We start from the raw sequence: 24193 nt of genomic DNA, 5'->3' as shown, positions 1-24193 counted from the left end.
AACCCTGGTCCTGGGCTGCCCCAGACAGAAATCACAGGGATTCAGAGAAAGAGACAGAGAGTAGGAGCAAGTGACTAAAGGAGATAAGCCCTTGGGGGGCAAGGTCAAGTCTGAGCAGGACTTCCTTACCCACCTGGAGAGGGGGCTGCTGTCCAGTGTGGCTCAAGAAGCATCGGTCGACCCAGTGGCTGGAATCCGCACACTGGCGCATCCCCACTGCGGCTCCCCAGCTGCTGTCTCCGGGAGCTCCCATAAGCTCTCACTGCCTCTCTCCTGCTAAAATCCAGTCCTGTGATTGGAATAGGGGCTGAAACTCACCACCCCACTCCAGAAGTCATGGCACCCAGGATAGGTAAGTCTGGACAAAGTAAGAAAGGGGTAGGGAGTCTGGGGGCCATGTTCCCAGGGTGAAGGGGGAGAGCTAACATATGTGCGCTGGGGTCGGGGGAGTAGGGGCTCCCAGTTCCCTACATAGAGCCAGGCATATGGCCAGATCTAGTGAGGGTGTGTTGAATGAAGGAATGAAGGACCAGAGAGGTAAGAAGGGTTGCTGTTTACTCAGCTGGAGACAGGGCAGCCAGCTTAACCTCCCTGCTGAGACAGAGAGACCTAAAGAGCAATGGAAGGGCAGGCCCCATTACTCCCCATGTCCTGTTCCCTCTCTGAAGCAGGCAAAGATAGAGACAGACAAAGCAGACAAAAATAGAGACAGAAGTATATAGTCAGAGATCCAGCAAGTCCAGAGACACTCAGAGTCGGACGAAGGCGGAGACAGAGGCCAGACGTGGCAGGAGAAGACAAAGATCAACAGGTGTCAGCTGCAGCGTGCGGAAGACAGGGGCTCCAGAAGAGACCAGAGAAATAAAGAGAGGCAGAGACAGAGAGAGGGAAAACTGACAACAGAGATCAGGAGAGAGCAGACCGCGTCGGAAAGCTGAGAAGTGGAATCAGAGAGAGACCTGCAGAGACCTTGGGCGTTGGGGTGTGGAGGAGGCAGGTGGGAAGGTGTCTTGAAACCTTGAGAAGAGAAGCTGAGACCAGAGGGTGATGGAAGCACCGTTTGGAGAGGGCGGTGGTTCTGGGAACAGGAGCGCCCAGTTTCTGGGGCAGGAAAATGGAGGTGGAAGAAACAAAGGATCTTCAGACAGGGTTACGCTCAGGCTAGACACCCTGTGGTGATCACCTCTGGCCTCACTGCAGCAGTCTGTGTGCCTCTCACCCACTCAGACAAGGCCTGACTTGCGTCCAGAGGGAGGGGACGTGTGGGCTTCCTGGGTCGAGCAGGCAGACGCGGCTGTGTTGCAGCCCCGACTTGGGGACTGTGGTGTGGAAGGAAGGGTGGGGTTGGATGCTTCCTCTGAGGGCCTCACAGGAGAAATGACAACGAGGTCAGATTCAGGTGAGTTGGTTTGGAGATGGGCCACCAACAAACCAAATTCTCAGTCAGCCTTGGCAAGCTGTGGGATCCTGGTGATCCTATGGGAATGGGAAGAAACTAGAGACTTTGGTTGTACTGCACCTGTTCCTCAATTGTTATTCTGATGTCAGCAGGGCTTGGTTCTGGAATGTTCTCTGACTGGTCCTCCACTTCCCACACATATAGCGGGAGGGAGGCTGACCCCAGCATCTGACCACTGAGCCACCAGAAGCCACCTCTGGCCTCCCTTCCTGAGCCCTAATCTGAGCTGAGGCCAGGCTTCCTCCATGCCCTCTTTCTGGTCTGAGGGTTGCGGGCAGGACAAAGAGCCTGGGAAGAGACCCACACCCAGCTCGCCCGAGGGAGAGGGGCCAGCAGTCCCAGCCAGGGGCAGACAGCATAGAGAGGAACCAGGGTCAAAACTGGCCCTCAGTGGAGCCTCACCACCAACTCACCATGTGCTTTTAGACAACAGGCAGAGCGTCCTGGTCTGTGGGGGAGGTGCTTGAGAAAAATGATCTCCCTAGGCCATTCCTATTTTTGTGATTCAGAGAAGCCACTTTCCCTTCTCTGCACCTTTGCTCAGCTTTCCCTCTACCCAAAGGAAGGCACCTGCCCACATCCCATTCTGGTGAAATCTGCCTTGTTTTCTAATTCTTCCAAATGCCACCTCTTCCAGGAAGCCTCCCTGACTGATCCTCCCAGTTGGAAGTAACCTCTCTCCCATATGCTGTTTGACCCTCCTTTTGCAGGGAGTTTCCTGGTGGTGTTTCTGTTGTTCTCTCCAGTCCTAGGTTCAAATGTGGGCCAACCCAGGGTAGGAGGCAGGGCAAGGGAAAGAACCAGGTTCACACTGCAGCTCTGCATCACTGGCCTGATGAGAATGTACACTCTCACCCTTTTTTTTTAATATGTGAGGAAACACATGCTTACAGAGGGTAAGTGACACATCCAAGGTCACCCAGCAAGCAAGCAGCAGAGTGGGGGGCCAGAACCAGATCAGCCGGATGCCAAAGCCCTTTCCCTTCTGTCCCCTTGCCTTCGGGGTTTCCTCTTCCCTCCACACACCCCACGCTGGCGAGTCTCCACCCACCTTGGGCACTTCTCCACTGGCTCCAGACAAAGCAAGCTGTTGTCTGGGAGCTAGTGACTGCAGAGGGGGCAGGAGAGTTATTCCTCCCAGGCTGGGCCGTGTCCTCTGGGCCAGATATCAGGCAGCTGGGAAACACATGGCGAGCTTGCTTAGACCCCACATTTGGGTGCCAGGTATCTACTCCCCAGTCTGCGTCTGTCTCTCTCTGGGATTCACTTTCTCCATCTGTGCAGTTGATGGTAGGGGTTGGCTGAGGCGGTCACTTGGTCCCTTCCACTGCTGAGAAGCTCAGCTTTCTGTCTCTGGAGGGAAGAGGCCTCTTGTATGGGGCAGGGGCTTGGCTATCTCCAGGGTGCAAGTCTGGGCCCATCCTGCGGGTAGAGAGGAGATGGCTCCTGCTACCCATTCTGGGCTGCAGTCCAGAGCCCTAAGTGCTAACGTTTGGAGTGATGGAGAGCAAGGCCCACCTCTCCAGCCTGGGAGCTCCCTGGGAATGGGGTCTGACTTGATCCATTCCTGAAGCCCCAGAACTCTGCACAGGCTGGGCAGAGGTCAGGTATTGGGGAAGGTGCAGCCCGGAAGCTGTTTTTTTTCTTCCTCATGCTCCCATCCCCACCCCCACCCCCATGACATTCCTTCCCTCTTCCAACCTGCTTTGAAAGCCTACTCTTGTTGAGGACTGGAGATTCATGATAAGGAATGAGATGGGGCTACAGTGAGGTGCTTGGGAGTAAACATAAGCACAGAGAGAGATGATCCAGGACTCATGGTTGGTGGACAGGGTGTGGACTGGGCCAATGCCCGAATGTCTCTGAGCCTCAGGCTCTGTGTTTTAGGGCTAAGGAGGCCGGCCTGCATTCTCTGCAGGCTCAGGGCTCACCCTCCCTTCTCTCTGCCTTCATCTCTATTTTAAGGGTCATCTTGGGTCTAGATGGGGTAGTCGGGGTCAGAATCGGGAATAGAAAGTCCCAGTGCAGGATCTGTGACCCAGATTGGAAACCACCAGAAAAAAGCAACAGCTGGAGGCCTGCTGCGTGTTATTGTCTTCCCAACGGACCACCCAAGGGTCCTGCTAGGAGGAATTTCCCAAAGAGGAAAGCCAAGGCCAAAGCCTGAGACCTGACCCCGCTTCCTGTCTTTGATTCCAACCTCCCCCTGCCCCCACTGTACAGAAGCCCCATGGGGTCACATGGGGCACTGCAGCCCCTTGGAGCCCCACGCTCCCCGACCCCACCCCAGGCCCACAGCACAGCCCCTGCTTCCCCAGACCCCCACGCTCCGGCTTTCTCTTCTCCCTCCTTCAGTTTAGCTCAGTTCAACAATCATGTTTTTAAGCTGAGCCCTTGCAAGATGAGAAGTGGTTTTCTGAGAAGGTAGGACACCTTGGGAAGCCAGGCTGAGGGTATAACATGTGCAAAGGCAGAGAGGTGGAAAAGAACAGGATGAATTTGGGGAATGGCAGGCTTCTACTGGAGTTACAGAAGAATGTTCACTAGGGTGGCCTTAATCTCCTGGATGCTGAGGCGTCTGGACTCACGTGCTGCCAATGGGGTGGAAGGGTGGTTAACCATTGTTGAGGACCACAGTGTACCAGGCAGGATGGTCTTCTTTAATCCTACCACAAATGCTGTGTGCCCAGAGAGGGTAGCTGAGGCTTAGACAGGCTAAATAAACTGCCCAAGGTCATGGCTACAATGTAGCAAACAAATATTTGAACTCAAAGGCTTCTGACCCAGAGGGTTTCAACAAGGACCTGCTATAGTCCATCAGGACCCAGGAAAGGAGAGCCTCTGCCTGGGGGTAGTCCACTGGCTTATCAGGCAGATAGGAGGGGGACATAAATGATGCAGGCGGGTGACCAGCCTGGCATCCCAGAGTAAGGGCTGAGGGAACTGAACCAGGAGGGGGAGTGGTGATGGAGGGAGAGGGAGCTGGCGTGGGCTGCAGGAACTAGGCAGAGGAGCCAGCAGGCTGAGGGAGCCCAGGGAAATCTAGGAGGTAGGAAGGGCTGGAGGTGGGGTTGACCATGAGGCTGGCCTCCTCCTATAAACATTTTTGGAGGGAGGTACCTGCCATCATTGTGACAGATGCATTGCCCAGTGTCTGCTGCTGTGAATATTTGCCTCCCCAGGCTCAGGCTGTGGGTGTTTGAGTGCTGGAGGTTGGTAGGTTTTCCAGAAACATCCAGACTCCTTTGTGACACTGCTCTGTCACCTTAACCTTGGCATCTGAACATGGTTCCAGGATGGGTTCCTTCTTTCGCTCTGTAGGGCATATATGCAATGGATCTTCTCACTTTCCAAGCCAAGTTTGCCCACGTGTGGCTTTTCTTTCCTTCTCTCCACACCTGCCTTCCAGACGGAGAGCCAGAGGACTGGCTTTGGCCCATGTCCTCTCATGGGCTTTCCTGGAGCCCGTGGCCCCCTAGGCCTCTTCCTCTGGGAGCTCCCCTACCAGCCCAGACTCACATATGGCTGAGCTCACCATTACCCTACAATCCCACCTTCCATGGCAGTACACCCAGACCAAAAGCTGTGCCTCTCCCCACTCCCCACTCCCCTGCCCCCAGGGCTCCTCAGCTTCCTGCACTCCCCACCCACCTGCTTTTCCAGCAAATCCTGTCCATCCCACCTCCCGGCTGTGGTTCATCAGCTCATTACTCTGCATCCCTACAGCCCCTACCTGGCCCAGGCGTCATGACCATCTGCTCCACTTCTCCTTACTCCTGCCTTCTCCCTGGTCCCGGCCCACAGCCTGACCTCTCCACTCTCCCCCAAACGGCACAGAGGTCTTCATAGGAGGCCAAGTTAGACCTCATCCCTGAGCCCAGGATGAAGCCCAGCCCTCTAGCCTGGCATTCAAGGGCAGTCATAGACTGGCCACTCCAGCCTCACCTCCCCACCTTGACCCCAGAGCTCCTGTCTTCCTGGACTATTTGTTTCCTGAGCAGTCTTTGCACTTTAATACTTCTGCCCTTTACTCTGATGTTTCTTCCCTGAGGAAGCCTTCCAGAACTTTCCAACGTAGGTTAGAGCCTCTTCACTATGTTTCTAAAGTCTTGGAACTCCTTATGTCACATAGTGAGCACGTGCTGTGGTTCTGTGTTAGATGTTTGCCCTGTCACCGCACACACACACACACACACACACACCCTCATAGCTCCCTGAGAGCTTCCAAAACCACAGTCACCTGTCTTATGGAGCTGTCAGCACGTGTGGAACCTTTATTCTTACTCCTAGAAGCAGCAGAGACCAGCTGTGTCCCCCACCGTGGTGACCCTGGGCAAGTCATGGCCTTTTCTGGTCTTGTTGCCTCACCCAGCCCTGGCTTCCTGTCCCGCAGCACTCCGCAGTTCCCAGGGGTGCTGTGGGTCACAGACAGGGAAGCCCATAGGCAAGTGTAAAGGGTCCTGGAGCAAGCCAGATGAGCTCAAAGAGGCTCTCACAGGGCAAACTGCCACATGAAAGGCCAGCGTCTGAGACCAGCTGTTTCCATATGGGAAAGCAGGCCCAATGTGGCCAGATCTGCTAATCTTTCAAGAAAAAACAAAAAGTGGGGGTTTTGTGTGAAATTTCCTGACGTTTAAATGCTGGCAACTATTAGCTTAAAAACACTCAGTGAGCCAGCGTTGTTGCATTGTTCAAGCCAAATGAAAACAGCTAGGAGTCAGATGCGCCTCCAGGCAGGACTGCCATCCACCGCACAACTCCAGAGGGCACCCTTCACCTCACGGCGCACAGCTCACACAGCTGCACAGAGGATCTTTGTCCAGGGCCTCCGTGTTGTAACCATTGTCCTGTATTATCTCTCTGCCAGTTCCTCTGACGGCCCAGGCAAAGTGTGTGTGGTGGCAGGTTTCCGGGAGAGGCCTTACCTTCTCTCTTTTTGGAATTTAAGATATTTATTTTCTTGGCTGTGCTGGATCTTAGTTGCGGCACATGGGAAATCTCTGATCTTCATTGTAGCATGCAAGATCTTCAGTTTCAGCATACAAACCTTTAGTCGGAGGCATGCAGGATTTAGCTTCCCTGAGGTCATGGAATGGAATGCAGCAGGTGATTATGGAGCACAGAGGGAAGGCGAGGAGACAGCAGAGGGAGGCTTCCTGAGGGGTCTGTGTCTCTTCAGGGACCAGGGGGAGGTGAGAGAGTAATACCGAGGATGGGTGACTCCTGGAGGACAGTAAGTTCTGAGGCCTGGTGACCGGGCCTGGAGATAGCTCCCAGGTGAGTCTGGGGCAAACGCAGACAAAACTGGCACTGTGTGTCATCCTGAAGTTGACAAAGGACGTTGCCTCTGTGACCCTCATACAGGCTTAAGAGGCAAGGCTCATTATTTCTACTTTGCAGAGGCTCAGAGAGCTGCTGGCCCAAGACCACACTGGGTCTGAGTGACCCTAGGTCATACTCTCTCTGCTGAGGGACAGGCTGGAATATTCTGGAGAGAAAGTGCCTTTTTCTTGTCCTTCCTTGGTCCGAGCCCTCCTGCTCCATCCTCAGGATGTGAGAACCCTCCCAGGCTCTCTTGGCATTCCTCAGCTCGTCCCTCCTCAAAGTTCAATTCTGGGCCTTTTTTACAAGTCCCAAGTTTTCACTGCACTCAGGTCCCCTAGACTAGGGGCCATGTCCTTCTCACCACATTTCTCTGTCCAGCCTTGAAGTGACCAATGAACTGACTAAGTGACTGATAAGCTAAAAAATCAGCTGGTAGAACTGTCCCCATACAACCACCTTTGGCAATTCACTGGAGGGAAGCCAGGCCAGAATCAGAAATGGCTACAGGGGGAGTATTTTTCATAGGTTCTAAGGCCATCATTGATAGCCACCATTTCATAGCTGCTGTTAGGGGCCCAAGAGTCAAACAGGTCTGAGCTCAAGTCTAGGCTTTGCTGTTTACCAGCCCCCAGACCTGGACAGGCCCCTCCCCTCTCTGTGCTTCAGTTTCCTGAAGTCATGGAGTCACAGCAGCTACCTCAATGGTTTGCTGGGCAGATGGGTGTGTGTGCCCAGCGCAGCACATAGGGTAGCCTCAAGGGGAGACAGTGAGCCTCTTCCATCAGGGAGTGACGGTGAGCCAGAGAGCTGGATCTCCAGCCCCTATCTCCGTGGCCCTTCTGGGAGGAAGTTTCTCCTGGTTCCCAGGTTCTAGATGCAGCAATGCTTTTGCTGTCCCAAAGCAATTATGGAGGCAGGCAGGGTGTTTGTACCTGACAGCGAAGAAAACAATGCTCACTGAGCATCTACTATGCGTCATGTCCGTGCTGGCTCGTGTATGTTAGTGACACAACCTGTTGATAAGGCAAAGTCTGTTTTTTACCAAGATAAGGGCCAACACACCTCTTGAAGTTTTGGCAGTGTCTCAGAATGGGGAGGAAAGATCAATAGCATTGAGCAAGAATCATGATACAACAGTCCAGGGTTTGTTGGCAGAAACATCAGGGTAAGGATTTCCCAGGTAGAGATTCAAAGAATCAGAGGTGCTCATCCTGCTGACAGTTTTTCTTGAACAGTTGCTCCGTCTTTCTGGAAGTTTCTGTAATGAAAAATCAAGTAATTTGCTGGGGCTGTTCAATCTAAGAAAAGTAAGAAGAAAATTGCTATGAAGACAGTGGAGTAGCAAAGTCAAGTTAATGTCATTGGTAAGGTGTTTTGGGGCTTTTAGGGTCCTCGCTGAATGTGAAGGGAAGGTTCAGGTTCTCAGATCCTCAGGGATCTCTTGGCAGTGGGAAGTAGGGGTTGCCGTCCCTGCATTGAGAATGAGGATCCCAGCTGGAGGATTGAAACCTGTGCAACGGCCTGCACGGCTATGAGTGTGCACTGCGGGAAGGAACCCAGGTCCTCGGGTCTTGTGGTTGACTGAGGCTTGGACGGGAGGGAGAGAGATAATCCGGAGATGGATGATGGCACTGTCAGAGGAAGAGGTTCACGTGGAGGAGCCAGCGGTGTGTGGAAGGGATCAGTTGTGCCTGTAGCCTCAGAGGTGCTTGAAGATTTCAGGAGAGGGGAAGATTGGCCCTCAGGGGGCCTATGGTGTGCCAGGTCTGAGCCAGGCGCCGGAGATGTCTTATCTCCCTGAGTAGATGCTATATCCTCACTTTACAGAAGAGACAAGCTAGTCAAGGGCACATCCATGCTCCACAGAGGACCAGTGGCTGGGCTGGGGTTCAGACCCAGGTCTGGGGACTTTGCAACCTTTGTGTGTGTGTGTGCATGCTAGGTCGCTTCATTCAACTCCAACGCTTTGTGACCCCCATGGACTGTAGCCCATCAGGTTCCTCTGTCCACAGGATTCTCCAGGCAAGGAGGAGGAGGGGGTTTGCCACGCCCTTCTCCAGGGGATCTTCCCAACCCGGGGATCACATGTCTCTTACATCTGCACTGGCAGGCGGGTTCTTTACCACTAGCACCACTTGGGAAGCCCCTTGAAATGTATACTCAGTCCCATATCTGCCTGAGATTTGCTGTTTATAGCTGGGAGGTGGCTGGAGGAGGCAGATCCCTGAGTCTTTAAAGAAAACAGAACAGGCAGAGAAAAGCGGCCCTTCCTGTCAGGCTGCTTGCTCTCTGAATCTCAGCCCTCATCTCCCAGACTCAAATTCCTGGCCCTGGAGGGGGTTTGGCCGTGGCCAGGACACTCTGTCTTGTAGACATCTGGAGTGTCCGAACTGAAGGTCTCTGGTTGACAGAATTTCAGGACAATTGAAATTGCCCTGAATTTCTGAGGACAATTTCTGAGTCAGTTTCTGAATTGACTGACTTTCTGAGCAATTCCAGAACAGTAGGTGATCAACTGACAAACCTGAACAGACAAGTCTCCTAAAGGACAGTGGACCAGTAGACCAACGACTCACCAGGGCACAGACATGAGTGTGCCTGTGCGCATGGCCAGCCGCGTGACCCACCGACAGGCACACAGACCCCTTGCCCGCCAGCTCTGGGGCTGTAGGAGCTAGGCCATGGAACCACCTGGCCTACCTGGGGCCCCCAAACCTGGCTGCCCAACTGGGAGAGGAAGAAGCTGTAATTTTCTCCTGGGGCCTGGCTCCCTGCCTCTCCCCTCATTCCTACTGGGCCCCCAGGCTCAGCCCAGGTGCACTCCCTCAGCTGCCCTCTCTCCTGCAGAGCTGGCCTTTGAAAAAGCCTTCAGAGGATGGTAAGGACCTCCTAGACAGCAGGTGAGGTGGACCTACAGCCCTGGACTCAGGACTTTCCTTCCAGGGGAAGCTCTACTCCTTATTGAGGCATTGGACTCTTTGCTGCCAGCCCCTCTATAGAAGACTCCAGCCCACAGGAAGGGCTCAAAGTGGAATGACAACCAGTCTGACCAGCCCTGTTCAGTGACCAACTGGCCACTCAACACTCTGACTGGCAGCTGGTCTCAGAACCCAGTGGTACAGGGCCAGGGCTTCCGCTCCCCGCTGCACGCCCTACCCCCCACCCCCCCACCCCCCCACACCCGCCCAGAGGCTCATACTACAGACTGAGTCACAGGAGTGTGGAAAGTTCTGATCTGGCCCATTGACCTTTTGTCCTCAATCTTACTCATGCGCTGGGCTTCTTTCAGACCTGGGGATCCACATTAGTGACTTCTGCCCTCCCAACCTCAGCTCCCACTCCATCATCTGGTTGGCCTGCCCCTTGGGAGGCAGGCACTGCTGCCTTTCAGGTGGCCTGGCTAGGACTGGCTGGGCCAAGACAGAGAAGAATGTTGTGCTTCTACCCCTCATTAAATCTGTGCAAGTGGTGCAGAGCAGCATGAGGTTAACACCTGGACTTGAGTTCCTGTACTAGGATGAGCTAGCAAAGCTAGTTACCTGTGAACCTCGGTGTCCCCATCAGAAGCACAGAGCTCATGAATGCACCAAAGGCATGGAGCTGTGGAGAGCCTTCACGAGCACTTACCGTGTTGGCCAAAAAGTTAATTCGGACTTGTCCACGAATGGATGGACCCAAACGAACTTTTGGGCCAACTCAGAATGTGCATGTAAGCCTTTACGTACATGGAAAGCACGTAGCACAGTATTTATGTTATTATGGGTGACTGGGTTCTGCTTGTGAGAGGAACTGGAGTTTGGAAATTGTCCTGTCAGTCTCCTCTGGTTGAGTTTGCTTGGAACCCCCTTACTTTCTCTTCTTCAAAGTGATGTCCACGGAGCGTTACCTCTACTTCCCCCACCTAGGCCAATCCCTCATCGCCTCCCTGTCAGGTGTCACTTTTACTTCAGTGTCTCCTTGTTTCCTCTGAGTGTTCATACCCATTAAAGGGACTCCTCCCCAGCCACACACGCTTCCATTTCCTCAGCCAAATTACTCAAGCTCTTTGAATAGATACTTTTCCAAAGATATGGCCAATAAGCAATGAAAAGATGCTCAACAGCATTAGTCATTAGGGAAATGCAAATCAAAACCACATGAGATATCATTTCACACCCATGAGAATGGTTGTAATCAAAGAGACAGACAATAAATATTAGTGAGAATGTGGAGAAATTGAAACCATCACCCACTGCTAGCAAAAGTGGGTGTTGGATGGTGTTAGAAAACAGTTTGGCAGTTCCTCCGAAAGTGAAACAGAGTTACCCTGTTGATCAGGAATCCAACTCCTGGCTGTATACTCAAGAGAACTGAGCATATGTATCTACATGAAAGTTGGTATATGAATGTTCACCGGACCTGAAACAACCCAAATAAATGTTCATCAACAGATAAATGGGTAAACTAAATGTAATTGTAAGTATTTATATATATATACATACACTGGAGTATTATTTCAGTCATTAAAAGGAATGGAGCACAGATACAAGCTACAACATGGATAAGCCTTGAAATATTAGGCTAAGTAAAAGAAGCCAGTCACAAAATATCACATGTATGATTTCCTCTATGTGAACGCATTTGAAATATCCAGAATAAGCAAACTCAGAGAGTCAGAAAATAGATCAGTGGTTGCCAGGAGCTGGAGGGATAGAGGAATGGGGAATGACTGCTCATGGGTGCGGGATTTCTTACTGGGGTGTTGAAAGTATTCTGGAATTAGAGAGTGGTGATACTACATTACTAATTAGATAGTATGTAACTAATTAGATAGTCATGACTTTTTGAATATACTAAAACCATTGAGTTATATACTCTGAAAGGATAGATTTTATGGTATATGAATTATATCTCAATTTTTAAAGATTTCTTAGGCTCCCAGGTACCTTGTGTGAGGAGCACAAAACCCTCGCTGGTGGCGGCTGCAGGCTTCCTTATCCCTCTGGCTGAGCTGGTCTTCTAGGTCTAGACATGTCGTGATAGGGCCCACACCCCTTCCCGAGGTCAGGAGAGTCCTCAGGGCAGCTTTCAGGCTCCATAAGGAGCTTGTTGAATGAGGGGAAATTCCTGCCATGTTGAGAGACATTTGAGACAATGGAAAGGCTTCCGCAGGAAGCAGGCCCCAGGAGGGGAGGAAAGTCCTAGAAGCCTGGGCTGCCTCAGGTGCAGGTGGTTGTCCTCTAAATGGAGAGGTGGAGTCTCCCAAGGCTGGGCTTCCAGGCTCCTCACTGAGATTAAACCTCAGGAAACCCTGAAAGGTGCCTCTGAGAGGGCTGCAGTGAGTGGGAGACTGACAAGGTTACCATGGTTACTGTGGGTCATGGGACCATGATTTGGGCACTGGACTGGTGAGTTCTGTGATTATATGCTGTGTAGTGCCCTGTGGAAGTATTGCTATTTATTCCAAACTACCCCTAGGAAAACCCTGTATGACCTGACTTTGGACCAAGCCTTGACCATGCACGGGGCCCTTGACCTCTGATCTTAGACTAATCCAGACAAACCCTGACCCAGAGTTAGCCTCCAGGAACACTGGACGTCTCACTGATACAGGCCCCAGGAGGGTAGGGCTATGCATTTCTACACTAGCGCCACAGCTCAAAGGATGTGTGACGGCATCAGCAGCTTCTCGCTAGAAGGAAGCTTTATGCTGGGAATGGAATGAAGAGGTGAGTAGGTGGTCCCAGTGGGATCTGGCCAGCTTAGGCACATAGAGCACACACATACTCTCTGAGGAAGGGCTCCTTCAGCTCCTGAGATGCAGGAAAGCTGTCGGTGCTCTGACTCAGATTCTCACCAACCCAAGAAACACCTTGGGTTGCCTGGTAAGAGTCATTCTCTGAGATTCCATCTCCACTGTCACCCTCTGGCTTTCTGTCCCACAGGGCCAGTGGGTGAGGAGCTCCAGGTGCCAGACAAGGATGCCAAGGCCATGGTGGGCACAGAAGACACACCTGGAAGCAAAGCCAGCCCAAATCCTCAAAATTTACGGCCAAGTGTGTTCCACAGCATCAAGGTACCTCTCGGGACCTGGCAGGAGAAGGGTCATCTGAGCCCGACAGAGCAGGCTCTGCCACTTACAGGCTGTTAAATGCCAAGCAAGGCTCTGCCTTTCCCTGAGCCTCAGTTTCCTCATCTGTAGAATGGGTGATCGTGATCTCTAGAAGCACGTAGCTTAATTTCAGGCACATGTTCTTTCCTTCCAGAGAGGCTCTTCTGTGGGCACTGGGGGAACCAATCTTCTTGATGCCAATTTTTCTAGGGGGAAAGAGAAGGACCCCAGGGATCCTGAACCTGTGTGAATACTGGGAGCAATGGCTCAACCAAGGACGGCCCTAAACAACCAAATCTGTGCCAGCACCTGCACGGTGCCAGGCCCTGTGCCAGGGGCCATTCCACACAGTCTTATTTAGCTCTCACAGTAACCTGGGGAAGCAGGGGTGTCATCCTTGTTACACAGATGAGGAAACCGAAACTTAGAACAAACATTCTATTTTTAAGCTCCAGCATAAACACCCTATTTTTAATTCTGTGAGACACATTTTTCTCTTGGGAATTCGATCAGGTTTTCAGGAGGGCTGCAGGCAGGCAGGATGTTTGCGTGGGGCTGAGTGAGGTGAGAGTGTAGCTTGGGGGTTCGCTGTGTGCAGGTGGTCTCCCAGGGAAGTTCAGGTGAGGACTGGGTGGGGTGGGGCGAGGTGAGATCTGGGGAGCTTCCTGGGGACAGGAGGGGTTCTAGTCCAGCCTGGGAGACCTCTGGAGACAGAGGGGCTCCCACCATCCTTGGCCCCATGCAGACCCTACTCTCAGTCCTGTGGATTTCAAGTCTCCCCCAGACCCCCAGAATACCCAGGACAGCTTTCCTATTTTTCAGGCCTGTGAGAATCCATGCACTACCCCAATAACACTTTCTCTCCTCTTGCCCTGGACTCTCCCTCCCTTCCTCTCTCTACTCCTGCTCCTCCTGTATGTCTCTCTCCTCTGACTCTGTTCCTCCCTTTCTCTGTCTCTGTCTCTCTGCATCCTCCCCCACGACTGTCTCCACCTGCGGCCCCTCTGCCAGTTCTTCGTCCTGTGCCACAGCCTGCTGCAGCTGGCACAGCTCATGATCTCCGGCTACCTCAAGAGCTCCATCTCCACGGTGGAGAAGCGCTTCGGCCTCTCCAGTCAGACCTCGGGGCTGCTGGCTGCCTTCAATGAGGTACTGGCCCTGGCAGCACAGCCACGGTGTGGGGGGAGGCGGTGGGGAATTGAGGGAGATTCTCACCTCCACTCCCCCTCTCTCACAGCCCTAATGTAAACCCTTCCCCTAGTGCCACGTGCAACCCCATCACAGCTCCTTCCGATCCCACCCTTGAGGAGGGGGGCTCTCTGCTGGGGTTCACAGAGGATTTTAGAGCTAGTCAGGGTCCCCATTACCCGCACCTCCCCACCATTCTCCTTTTGGTTCCTTCACCTTTTCAGGCACTTGACAATTGTCTGGCCCAGGAAGGAATCAGAGGAAGCCAACTTAACAGTAGGGAGAGAGGTTTAAATGAGATCAAAGGCAAAACTTTGGGGACCTTAGGGTAGAGAAGGGAGCGGATGATACTAGGGCGTGGAGTTGCCGCGGGATCCACAGGCCTCTGCCTCTGGGCTGACAGCCCAGCCACGAGGCCTGGACAAGCTCCTCTGGGTGGATTTGGAGATCAGAGTCCATTTGTGCCCAGCCCTTCCCCCACCAGATGTTTTCCCCCTCGGAGAAGGCTGTTGTCCAGAGAACACTCTCTCCCCACCCCTCAAGATTTCTGTGAAATTGTCTCTCCCTAGGGTGATATATCACATTCCTCCCAACCCAAGGCCCATGGTCTCCACTCACTCCCCAGACTCTCCTTATCACCCCACTCCCAGATGTCAGAGATGGGGAAAGAATGTCTTTACTGTCATTATGCAGATGTGGGACCTCGGACAAGTCACTCCTTGACTCTAGGTCTCAGTGTCCCATCTAAAAAATGGAGAGTGACTGTCCCTCCCAGGATCAGTCCTCCCAAGGCCCCTCTGCTGATACTGCCCCACTCCATCAGCAAAGAACCGGGGTTCACGGGTAAGTTCCCCACCCACAACCACAACCAGGAAGCAGCGGAGTGGAGCACACACATCCCAGCTTCTGACAGCGGAGCCTGCCCTGCCCTGCCAGCTCTCCAGTACCCTCCAGCACCCACATCCAAGGATTTTAATTCTAAGGCTTGAAATACCAGCCTTAGTCCTGTGGCTTTAGACTTTTTTTGTGCTTAGTCGCTCAGTCGTGTCTGACTCTTTGTGACCACATGGACTGTAGCCTGCCAAGGCTCCTCTATCAATGGGGATTCTCCGAGCAAGAATACTGGAGTGAGTTGCCATGACCACCTCCAGGGAATCTTCCCAACCCAGGGATCAAACCCAGGTCTCCCGTACTGCAGGTGGATTCTTTACCATCTGAGCCACCAGGGAAGCACTAAACAAGACAGAAGTTCTGATTCGGGGTTAGGACACACGGGCATATCTACTCTGTGCTGTGCTCAGTCGTGTCCAGCTCTTTGGACTATAGCCCGCCAGGCAACTCTGTCCGTGGAATTTTCCAGGCAAGAATACTGGAGTGGGTTGCCATTTTCTATTTTAAGGGATCTTCTTGACGTAGGGACTCGAACCAGGGTCTCCCATGTCTCCTGCATTGGCAGGCAGATTCTTTTCCACAGCGCCACCTGAGAGACCCAGACTTCGTTTATTTCCCATTCATGACACCCCAGAAGCTCAAATCCCTGTCCTTGACTGTCCTACTACCCATGTTTTAACATGGGACCCAACCCACACTCTAGAATGAAATTGAACTTCTAGCCCTGTCCATGCTGCTCTTATTTCTCTCCTCTATTGGAGCACTAAGTAGAACACATCCTGGGAGGACCCAGAATCTGTGTTTTTAACAGGGACCCGAATGATTCTTATTCAACCATTCTGCAGAAGGGAACACTGAGATTGGTGATTGAGACAAGGATGGCCCTCTGCTCTACTTTCATGGGTCCTCTCATCCCTTTGCAGGTGGGGAACACAGCCCTGATCGTGTTTGTGAGCTATTTCGGCAGCCGGGTACATCGGCCCCGCCTGATCGGGTGTGGAGCCATCCTTGTGACCCTGGCGGGCATACTCATGACTGTCCCGCACTTCATCTCAGAGCCGTACCGCTACGACCACACCAGCCCCGGTAAGAACAGGAAGGGCTGGGCTGAGGGTGGACATGAGTTGCCACATTACTGTACACAGGGTCCACCCCCAGGCTTCCAGCGGTCAAGATGAGCCCAGCTTCCCAGAACACCTACTAGTCCCCCACACCCCACCCCACTGCCTCCTTCAGCTTCAGCCTGGATGAGTCCTTCTGGCAGCCCTGGGCAGTGGTGACAGGGGGCTAGTCCTGGGGCAGAAAGCTGAGGCCCTCTGGGTTTCTCTTGGTGAGGGCCTGCTTGTATGGTGCTGCTTTTTTTTTTTTTTTTTTTTTTTGAGGTGGAGGTGGATTTAGGTCCTGGTCTGTGTGGGTCCTCAAGAAACATTTGTGGAATAATAATAACAGTATTACACACCACTTACTAGGTACCACTGTTCTAAGCACTTAATGTGTACTGATGCATTTAATTTACACAAGAAGTCAAAGCATTGATGAAAGAATGAATGAATGAAAGAACAAACAAAAACATGAAAGAATTTTAGACGGAATAGTGAAGCCCTTGTTTAGCCCAGAGGGATTTTGTTGAGAGTCAACTTGACAGATGGATGCCTGTCCCTTGGAGAAGGACTCAAGCAGCCTTCCCTGTCCCATCCATCTCTCCACCCATTCACTCATCTACCCATCCATCCACCTTCCCATCCTATCCATCTACTCATCCACGTACATACCCATCCACTCATCAATTCATCCATCTGCCTACCCACCTACCCATCCATCTGCCTACCCATCTGCCCATCCACCCACTTACCCATCTACCCATCCACCCACCTACCCATCCACCCATCCACCCACCTACCCATCCACCACCTACCCATCCACCCATCCACCCACCTACCCATCCACCCACCTACCCATCTACCCATCCACCCACCTACCCATCCACCCACCTACCCATCCACACATCCACCCAACTACCCATCCACCCACCTACCATCCACCCATCCACCCACCTACCCATCTACCCATCCACCCATCTGCCCATCTACCCACCTACCCATCCACCCATCCACCCACCTACCCATCTACCCACCTACCCATCCACCCATCCACCCACCTACCCATCTACCCATCCACCCATCTACCTATCCACCCACCTACCCATCCACCCACCTACCCATCCACCCATCCACCCATCCACCCACCGACCCATCCACCCATCCACCCACCGACCCATCCACCCATCCACCCACCTACCCATCCACCCAACCACCCATCCACCCATCCACCTACATATCTACCCATTGATTCATCCACCCATCTACCTATCCATCCACCTACTTATCCTCCCCTCCATTACCCCTTCTACCCTCTCCGCCCATCTGTCCATCTGGTGGTCCACCCAAGAAAACATTCGTGCTTCCTACTTTGTGCTGGACCCTCTTGAGGGGCTCAGTCCTTGCCCTCTGGGAGCTCCCAGTCTGGGAGAGAAAACAGAAACAAACAATACCTCCCCTCCCCCCACCCAGTGTATCAACTGTGTGAGGAAGGAAGAACTGGGCAGAAGAAGCCCAGGGAAGGAGCCCACAGCCCAGCCTGGCATCATGGAAGGCTTCCCAGGGGAGGAGAGCTGTCAGAAAGCATCCTTTCTCCCTTGTCCTCCCATCAGCTCAGACCCCAGAGTTCCTACTCTGTGCCAGGTCCAGGGATGGAAAGATGGAGCAGATACAACCAGCCCTAAGAAGCTCTGAGGGAGCATGGGTTGGTGTGAGCATGGGCAGCTCTGCTGCAGAGAGTCCAGCACAGGACAGCCAGGGGGAGCCGGTAGAGACCTGAGTAGAGGATGGACACTGGAGGCTGGAGTGAGCTGGAGGAGGCGGCATCTGACTGTGATGTAGAAAGAAGGTAGAAGAAGCTGCTCAGGCAATGGCTGGAAAGTGGGGGAAGTCCCAGAAGACAGCAGAGTGCTTCTCTAGGCCTGAGTGGAGAACTGTCAAGAGGTCTGACTCAGATGCCAAAAAATTATGCTTACTCATATTTCCCCATCCAGAATTTTCACTTTAACAGAGTTTTTCCTGTGCAGGGTCACACACATTCTCCATCCTCACCACCATACAACACCCTTCTGCTCCTTATGGAACCCCAGGCAAACTTCTTCTCCTGTCTGAGCCTCAGTCTCCAACAGGTGTCCATTGGAGCATCTGTCCAATGGGTGAACTGGACTTGGTGACCTCTAAGTACCCACCCTGAACTGACATACAAGGCTATTTCATTCACTCATTCCTCATCATTAATTAATTAATTATCATTAAGGTGGCTCAGATGGTAAAGAAACTGCCTGCAATGCAGGAGATCCAGGTTTGATTCCTGGGTTGGGAAGATCCTCTGGAGAAGGAAATGGCAACCCACTCCAGTATTCTTGCCTGGAGAATCCCATGGACAGAGAAGCCTAGCAGCCGACAGTCCATGGGGTCACAAAGAGTCGGACATGACTAAGGGACTAACACACACACACAGCCCTCAGAAGATATCCTTGGGCTTCCCAGGTGGCACTAGTTGGTAAGAATCCACCTGCCAATACAGGAGACTTAAGAGATGCAGGTACGATCCCTGGGTTGGGAAGATCTCTGGAGGAGGAAATGGCAACCCACTCCAATATTCTTGCCTGGAGAATCCCCATGGACAGAGGAGCCTGGTGGGCTATAGTCCACGGGGTTGCAAAGAGTCAGACACGACTAAAGCAACTTAGCATCCAGCACATTAATATTTATGTGCCAGGCCCTCTGCTGGGGACTCAGAGGTGGAAAAAAAGACAGATCCCTATAATCACTTTCATATCTAGTAAGCACTGTCACGGGCATCGCTCACCACTCCTAACGCTTACAACCCTTTGAGCAGGTGTTATCATTATCCTATTTTATGAGTGAGGAAACTGAGTCTCAGAGAGGGAGGTACTTCCTGAAGGCCCACAGCTAGTAGACATCCCCTGCTAGCCTGGCCCTAGAGCCTCTGCTCTGACCACTGAATTCTTCTGCTTGTAAGTTTCATGTTTATGTAGAACTTCCATTCTAGGAGGCTTGTTTGACAGATGAGGAAACTGAGGCCAGAGAGGCTGAGGTCCTCTGCCAAAGTCTCACCATCTTCAACCCAGGCAATCTGGTTGAGGGTCCAAGTCCTTGAGCTTGGTTCACATGGCTTTTTCCAGCCCTAGAGAGGGTCTCACTGGGCTGGGTGGACATGGCTCAGAGACCCAGCTCCCAGAAAGGACTTGGCCAGCCACAGAGAGGAGGCCACTTCTCTACCCACGTTTGGGGTAATAATAGTATGAGGGTCTTCTTAAGTTTGCTCACCAAATATTGGTGAGCTACAGGAAACAAATGTCTGGCACTAAATTAAGAAATTTCCCTTTATTGCACTCTACCTCTGTGTCCCGAGCTGACACGGAGCCCTTCCCAGAATGAAGCCCTAAGGGCACCAGTGTCCTCCACAGCCCAGACTCAGCACCCCTCCCTTGTTGGGCCCTGCCTTCAGCCCTGGCCTCGACCCTTACACTCTGTGAGCCAGGCATGCTGAACTCCTCAAGACCTTGGTTTTACATGTGCTGTGGCCTCTTTCTGGACCCCACCCCTGACCACCACCTTCCCTTTCTGGAAAATCTTGTTCGTTCTTTTCTGCCCAGTTCACACCACCTCTTTCAGCTGTCCTACCCCACCCTCACTCAAGATCCACCATTGCCATGGCGCTTCCACATACCTCTGCTCAGAGATGTGGCATAGGGCGGGTTAAGAGCACGGACTCAGAACCCGACTGCCTGGGCTCCAATCCTGGCTCCACCCCTTGTTAGTTGCTGCCTGAGCATCAGTTTTTTCATCTGCAAAATGGGAGTAATGAGAGTACCCATCCCCTGGGTTTGTTGTGGGGGTCAGAGGGATTCAGAAGAGTACCACCCATCGGTAAGTGCTATATGAGTCTTAGCTATTGTCCTAATACTTTTATCATCTCTCAGCAGACATGCCACAAGACTTTGAGTCTTCCCTGTGCCTGCCCAGCACCAAGGCCCTAGCTTCAGCCTCATCCAACAGCAGCTGCTCTAGCTACACAGAGGCTCGGCACCTGGCTGTGGTGGGGATCATGTTCACAGCCCAGACCCTGCTCGGTGTGGGCGGGGTGCCCATTCAGCCCTTTGGCATCTCCTACATCGATGACTTTTCCCACAACAGCAACTCGCCCCTCTACCTCGGTGAGAATGTGCCCCACACCTCGGGCTCTGAGGGAGGGCCAGGCGCAGGTCGGGCTAAGTACGAATCCCTGACCTCTGCCCTCTGTGGCCACTAGAGGCCCAGAGGAGCCCTGGAGAGCTTCCCAGGCCTGAGTGGGGGAGATGGGCTGCTCCTGCCCAGTGGAGGCTGAGCAGGCCCTGACCTGTGGAAGGAAGCTGGGCCAGAGGGCACTAACCCAGGATTCCTGTTGCAGGTATCCTGTTTGCAGTGACCATGATGGGGCCGGGCATGGCCTATGGACTGGGCAGCCTCATGTTGCGCCTTTATGTGGACATTGATCGAATGCCAGAAGGTGAGCTTCAGAGCACACAGTTGTCCCCAGGGCCACACAGACACAGTTGATCAACTGCTGGTCTCATAGGAGACACTGAAACAGAGGACCCAGCAACCCCATTGACCTGGGACATGCCTCTTAACTTCTCTGAGCCTCAGCTTCCCCATCTTTGAGATACTCTTTGCCCTGTCCACCTCCCAAAGCTGCAATCAGAATGCAGTGAGAATGTGGAGATAAGCCAGAAGTTGCCATCAGATGGAGAGTTGTAATTGTTGCCACTGTTGTTATGAGTCTTCACCGAGTTCCACCCTGACTTCCCCCCACCCCAGGCCCTCAGCCCTCTGCTCAGATACACTACGGGACAGACAGGGCCATGTATTCTCTTGGTCTCTGGGGTGCTCCCATCTTTATGGGGGACAGACTTCAGGACCCAGAGAGGACACTTGCATGATGGAGAGAATTTTGGAGCAAGACTCAGTAACTTGGGCCATCTCAGAGGGGAAATTCGGGGTGACCTCTAAGGACCTTTCAAGTTCTGACCACATCAAAGCCTGGACACCTATGCTGAGGGCACCATTTGGGGAAAAGGAGTCTCTGATCCAGGTGGTGGTCAGTGTGGGCCAAGGTGTGGAACTGAAGCTTGGTTCGAAGACAGTCAGGAGGGGGGAGTGTTGGGGGTCTCAGAGCTCTGGCGTTCTGTGGGGAGTGGGAGTGGATTGTTTCTAGAACAGGTCACTGTGGCATCTCAGCTGCCTACTGGTCACACCAAGCAGCTCCAAGCCCCGAGCTCTGCCTTCTGCATCCTGCTGCTCAGATGTCCCATCCCTTGCTTGGAGATTTTCCAGCAACCCTAGAAGCCTCAGGTGACACGCACAAGAAGATGGACAGGCAGATTCTGCTTCTTGTTGTCCAGCTTCTGCCCAAGGGTGCCTCTAGTCAGGATAGGTCTGGGCAGCTCTGAACAGGAGTCACTAGGGGTGGCCCTGCCCCAACCCCCTTCCTTCTAGAAATCTGGGCCCAGGATCCCAGCTTGGACTCTAGTTACAATTCCATTCTCCCTTGATGAAACAGTCCTAAAAGTCAGGACTCACTTTGCCAGACACACCCCAGTTCCGGAGAAGGGAGTATGTTTCTGGCTCTGTTGATATCCTGGTGGTGCTGACACCTTCACAGGCAGACATGGCCTTCCTGTGGACTGTGAACCAAGGTGCTGTCTCCCTATTCCTTCTTTCTCTCTGGGGGATTTCACTGGTTGGGTGGGTCACATCCATTGCAAGCCCAGACCAGCATGTGAGAAGCGGAAGATCTAAGATGGGTGTGTGTGAATTCCCACCAGCCTGGAACAGAGGATGGGGGAATAATAAGTGGAGGAGGAAATTGCACAAAAGCCAACCCCACCCCCACTTTTACAGATGCATTTGCTGAGTGCTGACTGTGTCCTCCGGGCCCGGTTCCAGAGGCTCTCAGGACAAAGCATCTGGGAGCCAGCCCCACTCATGGGGTTGATGCCATCATGCATCCATACTGTTAGAAAGTGTTTGCAGGCACTGTGGCAGTTGAAGAAGGAGGTACCTAACTCAGCCTTGGGGTCAAGAGGTCTGATGGCAGAGGTGGGCACTCCAGTAGGGAGGCACATCTGGGACTGTTGTTGTTGTTTAGTCGTTAGGTTGTACCCAATTCTTTTTCAATCCCATGGATTGTTGCCTGCCAGTCTCGCCTGGCCATGGGATTTCCCAGGCAAGAATACTGGAGTTGGTTGCCATTTCCTTCTCCAGGGGCTCTTCCTGACCCAAGGACTGAGCCTGCGTCTCCTGTGCCTCCTGCATTGGCAGGCAGATCCTTTACCCCTGAGCCACCAGGGAGGCCCGTATCTGAGTTAATCTTGTCCTGATTATACCTAGATGGGGCTCAAAATCACCTAGGGAACCTGTTAAAGGTACAGATTCCTTGGCCACCTTTCCACCCCATCTGGTGGCAGTTCTAAGTTGATCTTGGAAAAGGCTGAGTATTTTTGATAAGCACCCCTTGTGATTTTAACCATCATGCAGGTCTGAGAACCCCAAGAATCATTCTAGCCACCAGTTTATTAATAACAATCACAAAAGTAACAGTAAACAAAGAGCAGACACTGTGTCTACGTTCTATGTGCCAGCACTGTTCTAAGTGGTCTACACAGACTAGTTTCTATGATTCTCACATCAGCCTTATGATGTAGGTCCTACTAGCATCTCTGCTTTACAGGGGAAGAAACCAAGGCACAAAGAGGTTAAGTAACTTGCCCAAGGTCACACCATTTCCAAAGTCCATGACCTTAACCATGACACACACTGCCATAAAGTTGAGAAAGTCAAGGCCTAGGAAGGGTCAGGGACATGCCCAAGGTCACATAAGACACAACTGGCAGAGCCACAACTGATACCCAGATCTCCCGACCCTGGCCCAGGTCGCGTTCTACCTCAGAGGCTGGTCCGAGAGTGCTGGCCAAGAAGCTACATACAGCGCATCCTGACCCTAACACCCTCTCTTCCAGGTGGCATCAACCTGACCTCGAAGGACCCCCGATGGGTGGGTGCCTGGTGGCTGGGCTTCCTCATCTCGGCTGGCGCGGTGGCCCTGGCCGCCATCCCCTACTTCTTCTTCCCCAAGGAGATGCCCAAGGAGAAGCAAGAGCTTCGCTTCCGGCGAAAGGGCTTGTCAGTTTCAGACCCATCTGTCAGCAAGGTAAGCCCCTCCCTGTCCCACCCTAACCCAAGCTCCAACTCCCACACGCTTGTCCTCCTGTATAACCTTCAACTCCATTCTCCTGGGCACAGCACGTCACAGCTTCCAAAGCCATCTCCATAGAGCTCTGTTGCATTCCCTAGCATTCCTGCATGGTGTGTCTCCCCTGCCCCTTCCACAGCTGAGGGGATCGAGGGCCAGAGCCGGAAGCGACCCACCCAAGGTCACAAGACCCACCAGGGTACCCCTGGGTCCAGAACCCAAAGCCTGTCTGAGCCCACGCCCCTTGTTCTAACCACTACCCTACTGCCTCTGCTTGTCGCCAAATGTGCTTAGAAGATTGTGAACATGCTTCAGCAGTGCTGAGAACTGGAAGGAGGTGGAGAGCTTACAGAAGGGTCTAGGAAGACTTCTCTGAGGAGGGGGATTCCAGTGGACTTTGAAGCCTGTGTGGAAGCATGGCAAGGAGAGGGAGGGCCATTCTAGGTGGGAAACAGCCTGGACAAAGGACTTGGCTATAGAAATGACCATGGCCTTTTCAGGGACAGTGAGGGGACAAACAGGTATTGAGTGCCTCGCTGGAGACCAGGCATCAGGCTGGACCCTGGGGCTCAGCATGTGAGCCCCACCCTTAAAACAGGCATAGCCTAGTGAGGACAGAGTCTCTTTGATAAGTAACAACTGGCTGAGTGCTGCAAGGGGATCTCACTGAACCATTCTGCTCACCTCATGGGGCAGGTGGTCTCTCCTCAGAGGACCGTACTGAGGCCCAGAAGGTGCAAGGATGTGCTCAAGGTCACATATGACAGGAGAAGGCAGGACTATGTGAGGCCACTGGACAGGAGAGAGGATTCTGGGCTAGGGTTCTCTATGTTTTCCAGGGACCCACAAAAACACGAGGCCCTGAGAAATAATATGTTGGC

At 52.9% G+C, this 24193-nt stretch overlaps 1 protein-coding gene across 4 annotated transcripts in view; it reads left to right on the top strand.

Moving 5' to 3' along the window:
• SLCO2B1 (solute carrier organic anion transporter family member 2B1) overlaps positions 1-24193 on the top strand; it is a 52436-nt gene continuing 28243 nt past the window's right edge. Inside the window, exons 1-8 of one of the 4 annotated variants that reach the window (XM_025266418.3) lie at positions 7894-8148; positions 11102-11239; positions 12709-12839; positions 13887-14024; positions 15878-16040; positions 20002-20235; positions 20469-20567; positions 23080-23270. In XM_025266418.3, coding sequence (XP_025122203.3) covers positions 12756-12839; positions 13887-14024; positions 15878-16040; positions 20002-20235; positions 20469-20567; positions 23080-23270 — 909 coding nt within the window. In that variant the 5' untranslated portion in view covers positions 7894-8148; positions 11102-11239; positions 12709-12755. Of the gene's footprint in view, positions 353-7893; positions 8149-11101; positions 11240-12708; positions 12840-13886; positions 14025-15877; positions 16041-20001; positions 20236-20468; positions 20568-23079; positions 23271-24193 lie in introns of those variants that run through there. The other 3 variants (XM_006074068.4, XM_006074069.4, XM_006074070.4) reach the window with 3 other exon arrangements.

Source organism: Bubalus bubalis, chromosome 16, assembly GCF_019923935.1.
Source record: "Bubalus bubalis isolate 160015118507 breed Murrah chromosome 16, NDDB_SH_1, whole genome shotgun sequence".
Classification (NCBI taxonomy): Eukaryota; Metazoa; Chordata; class Mammalia; order Artiodactyla; family Bovidae; genus Bubalus; species Bubalus bubalis.
Note: the sequence above shows the minus strand (reverse complement) of the source record. Positions and strands in the feature narration are given on the sequence as shown.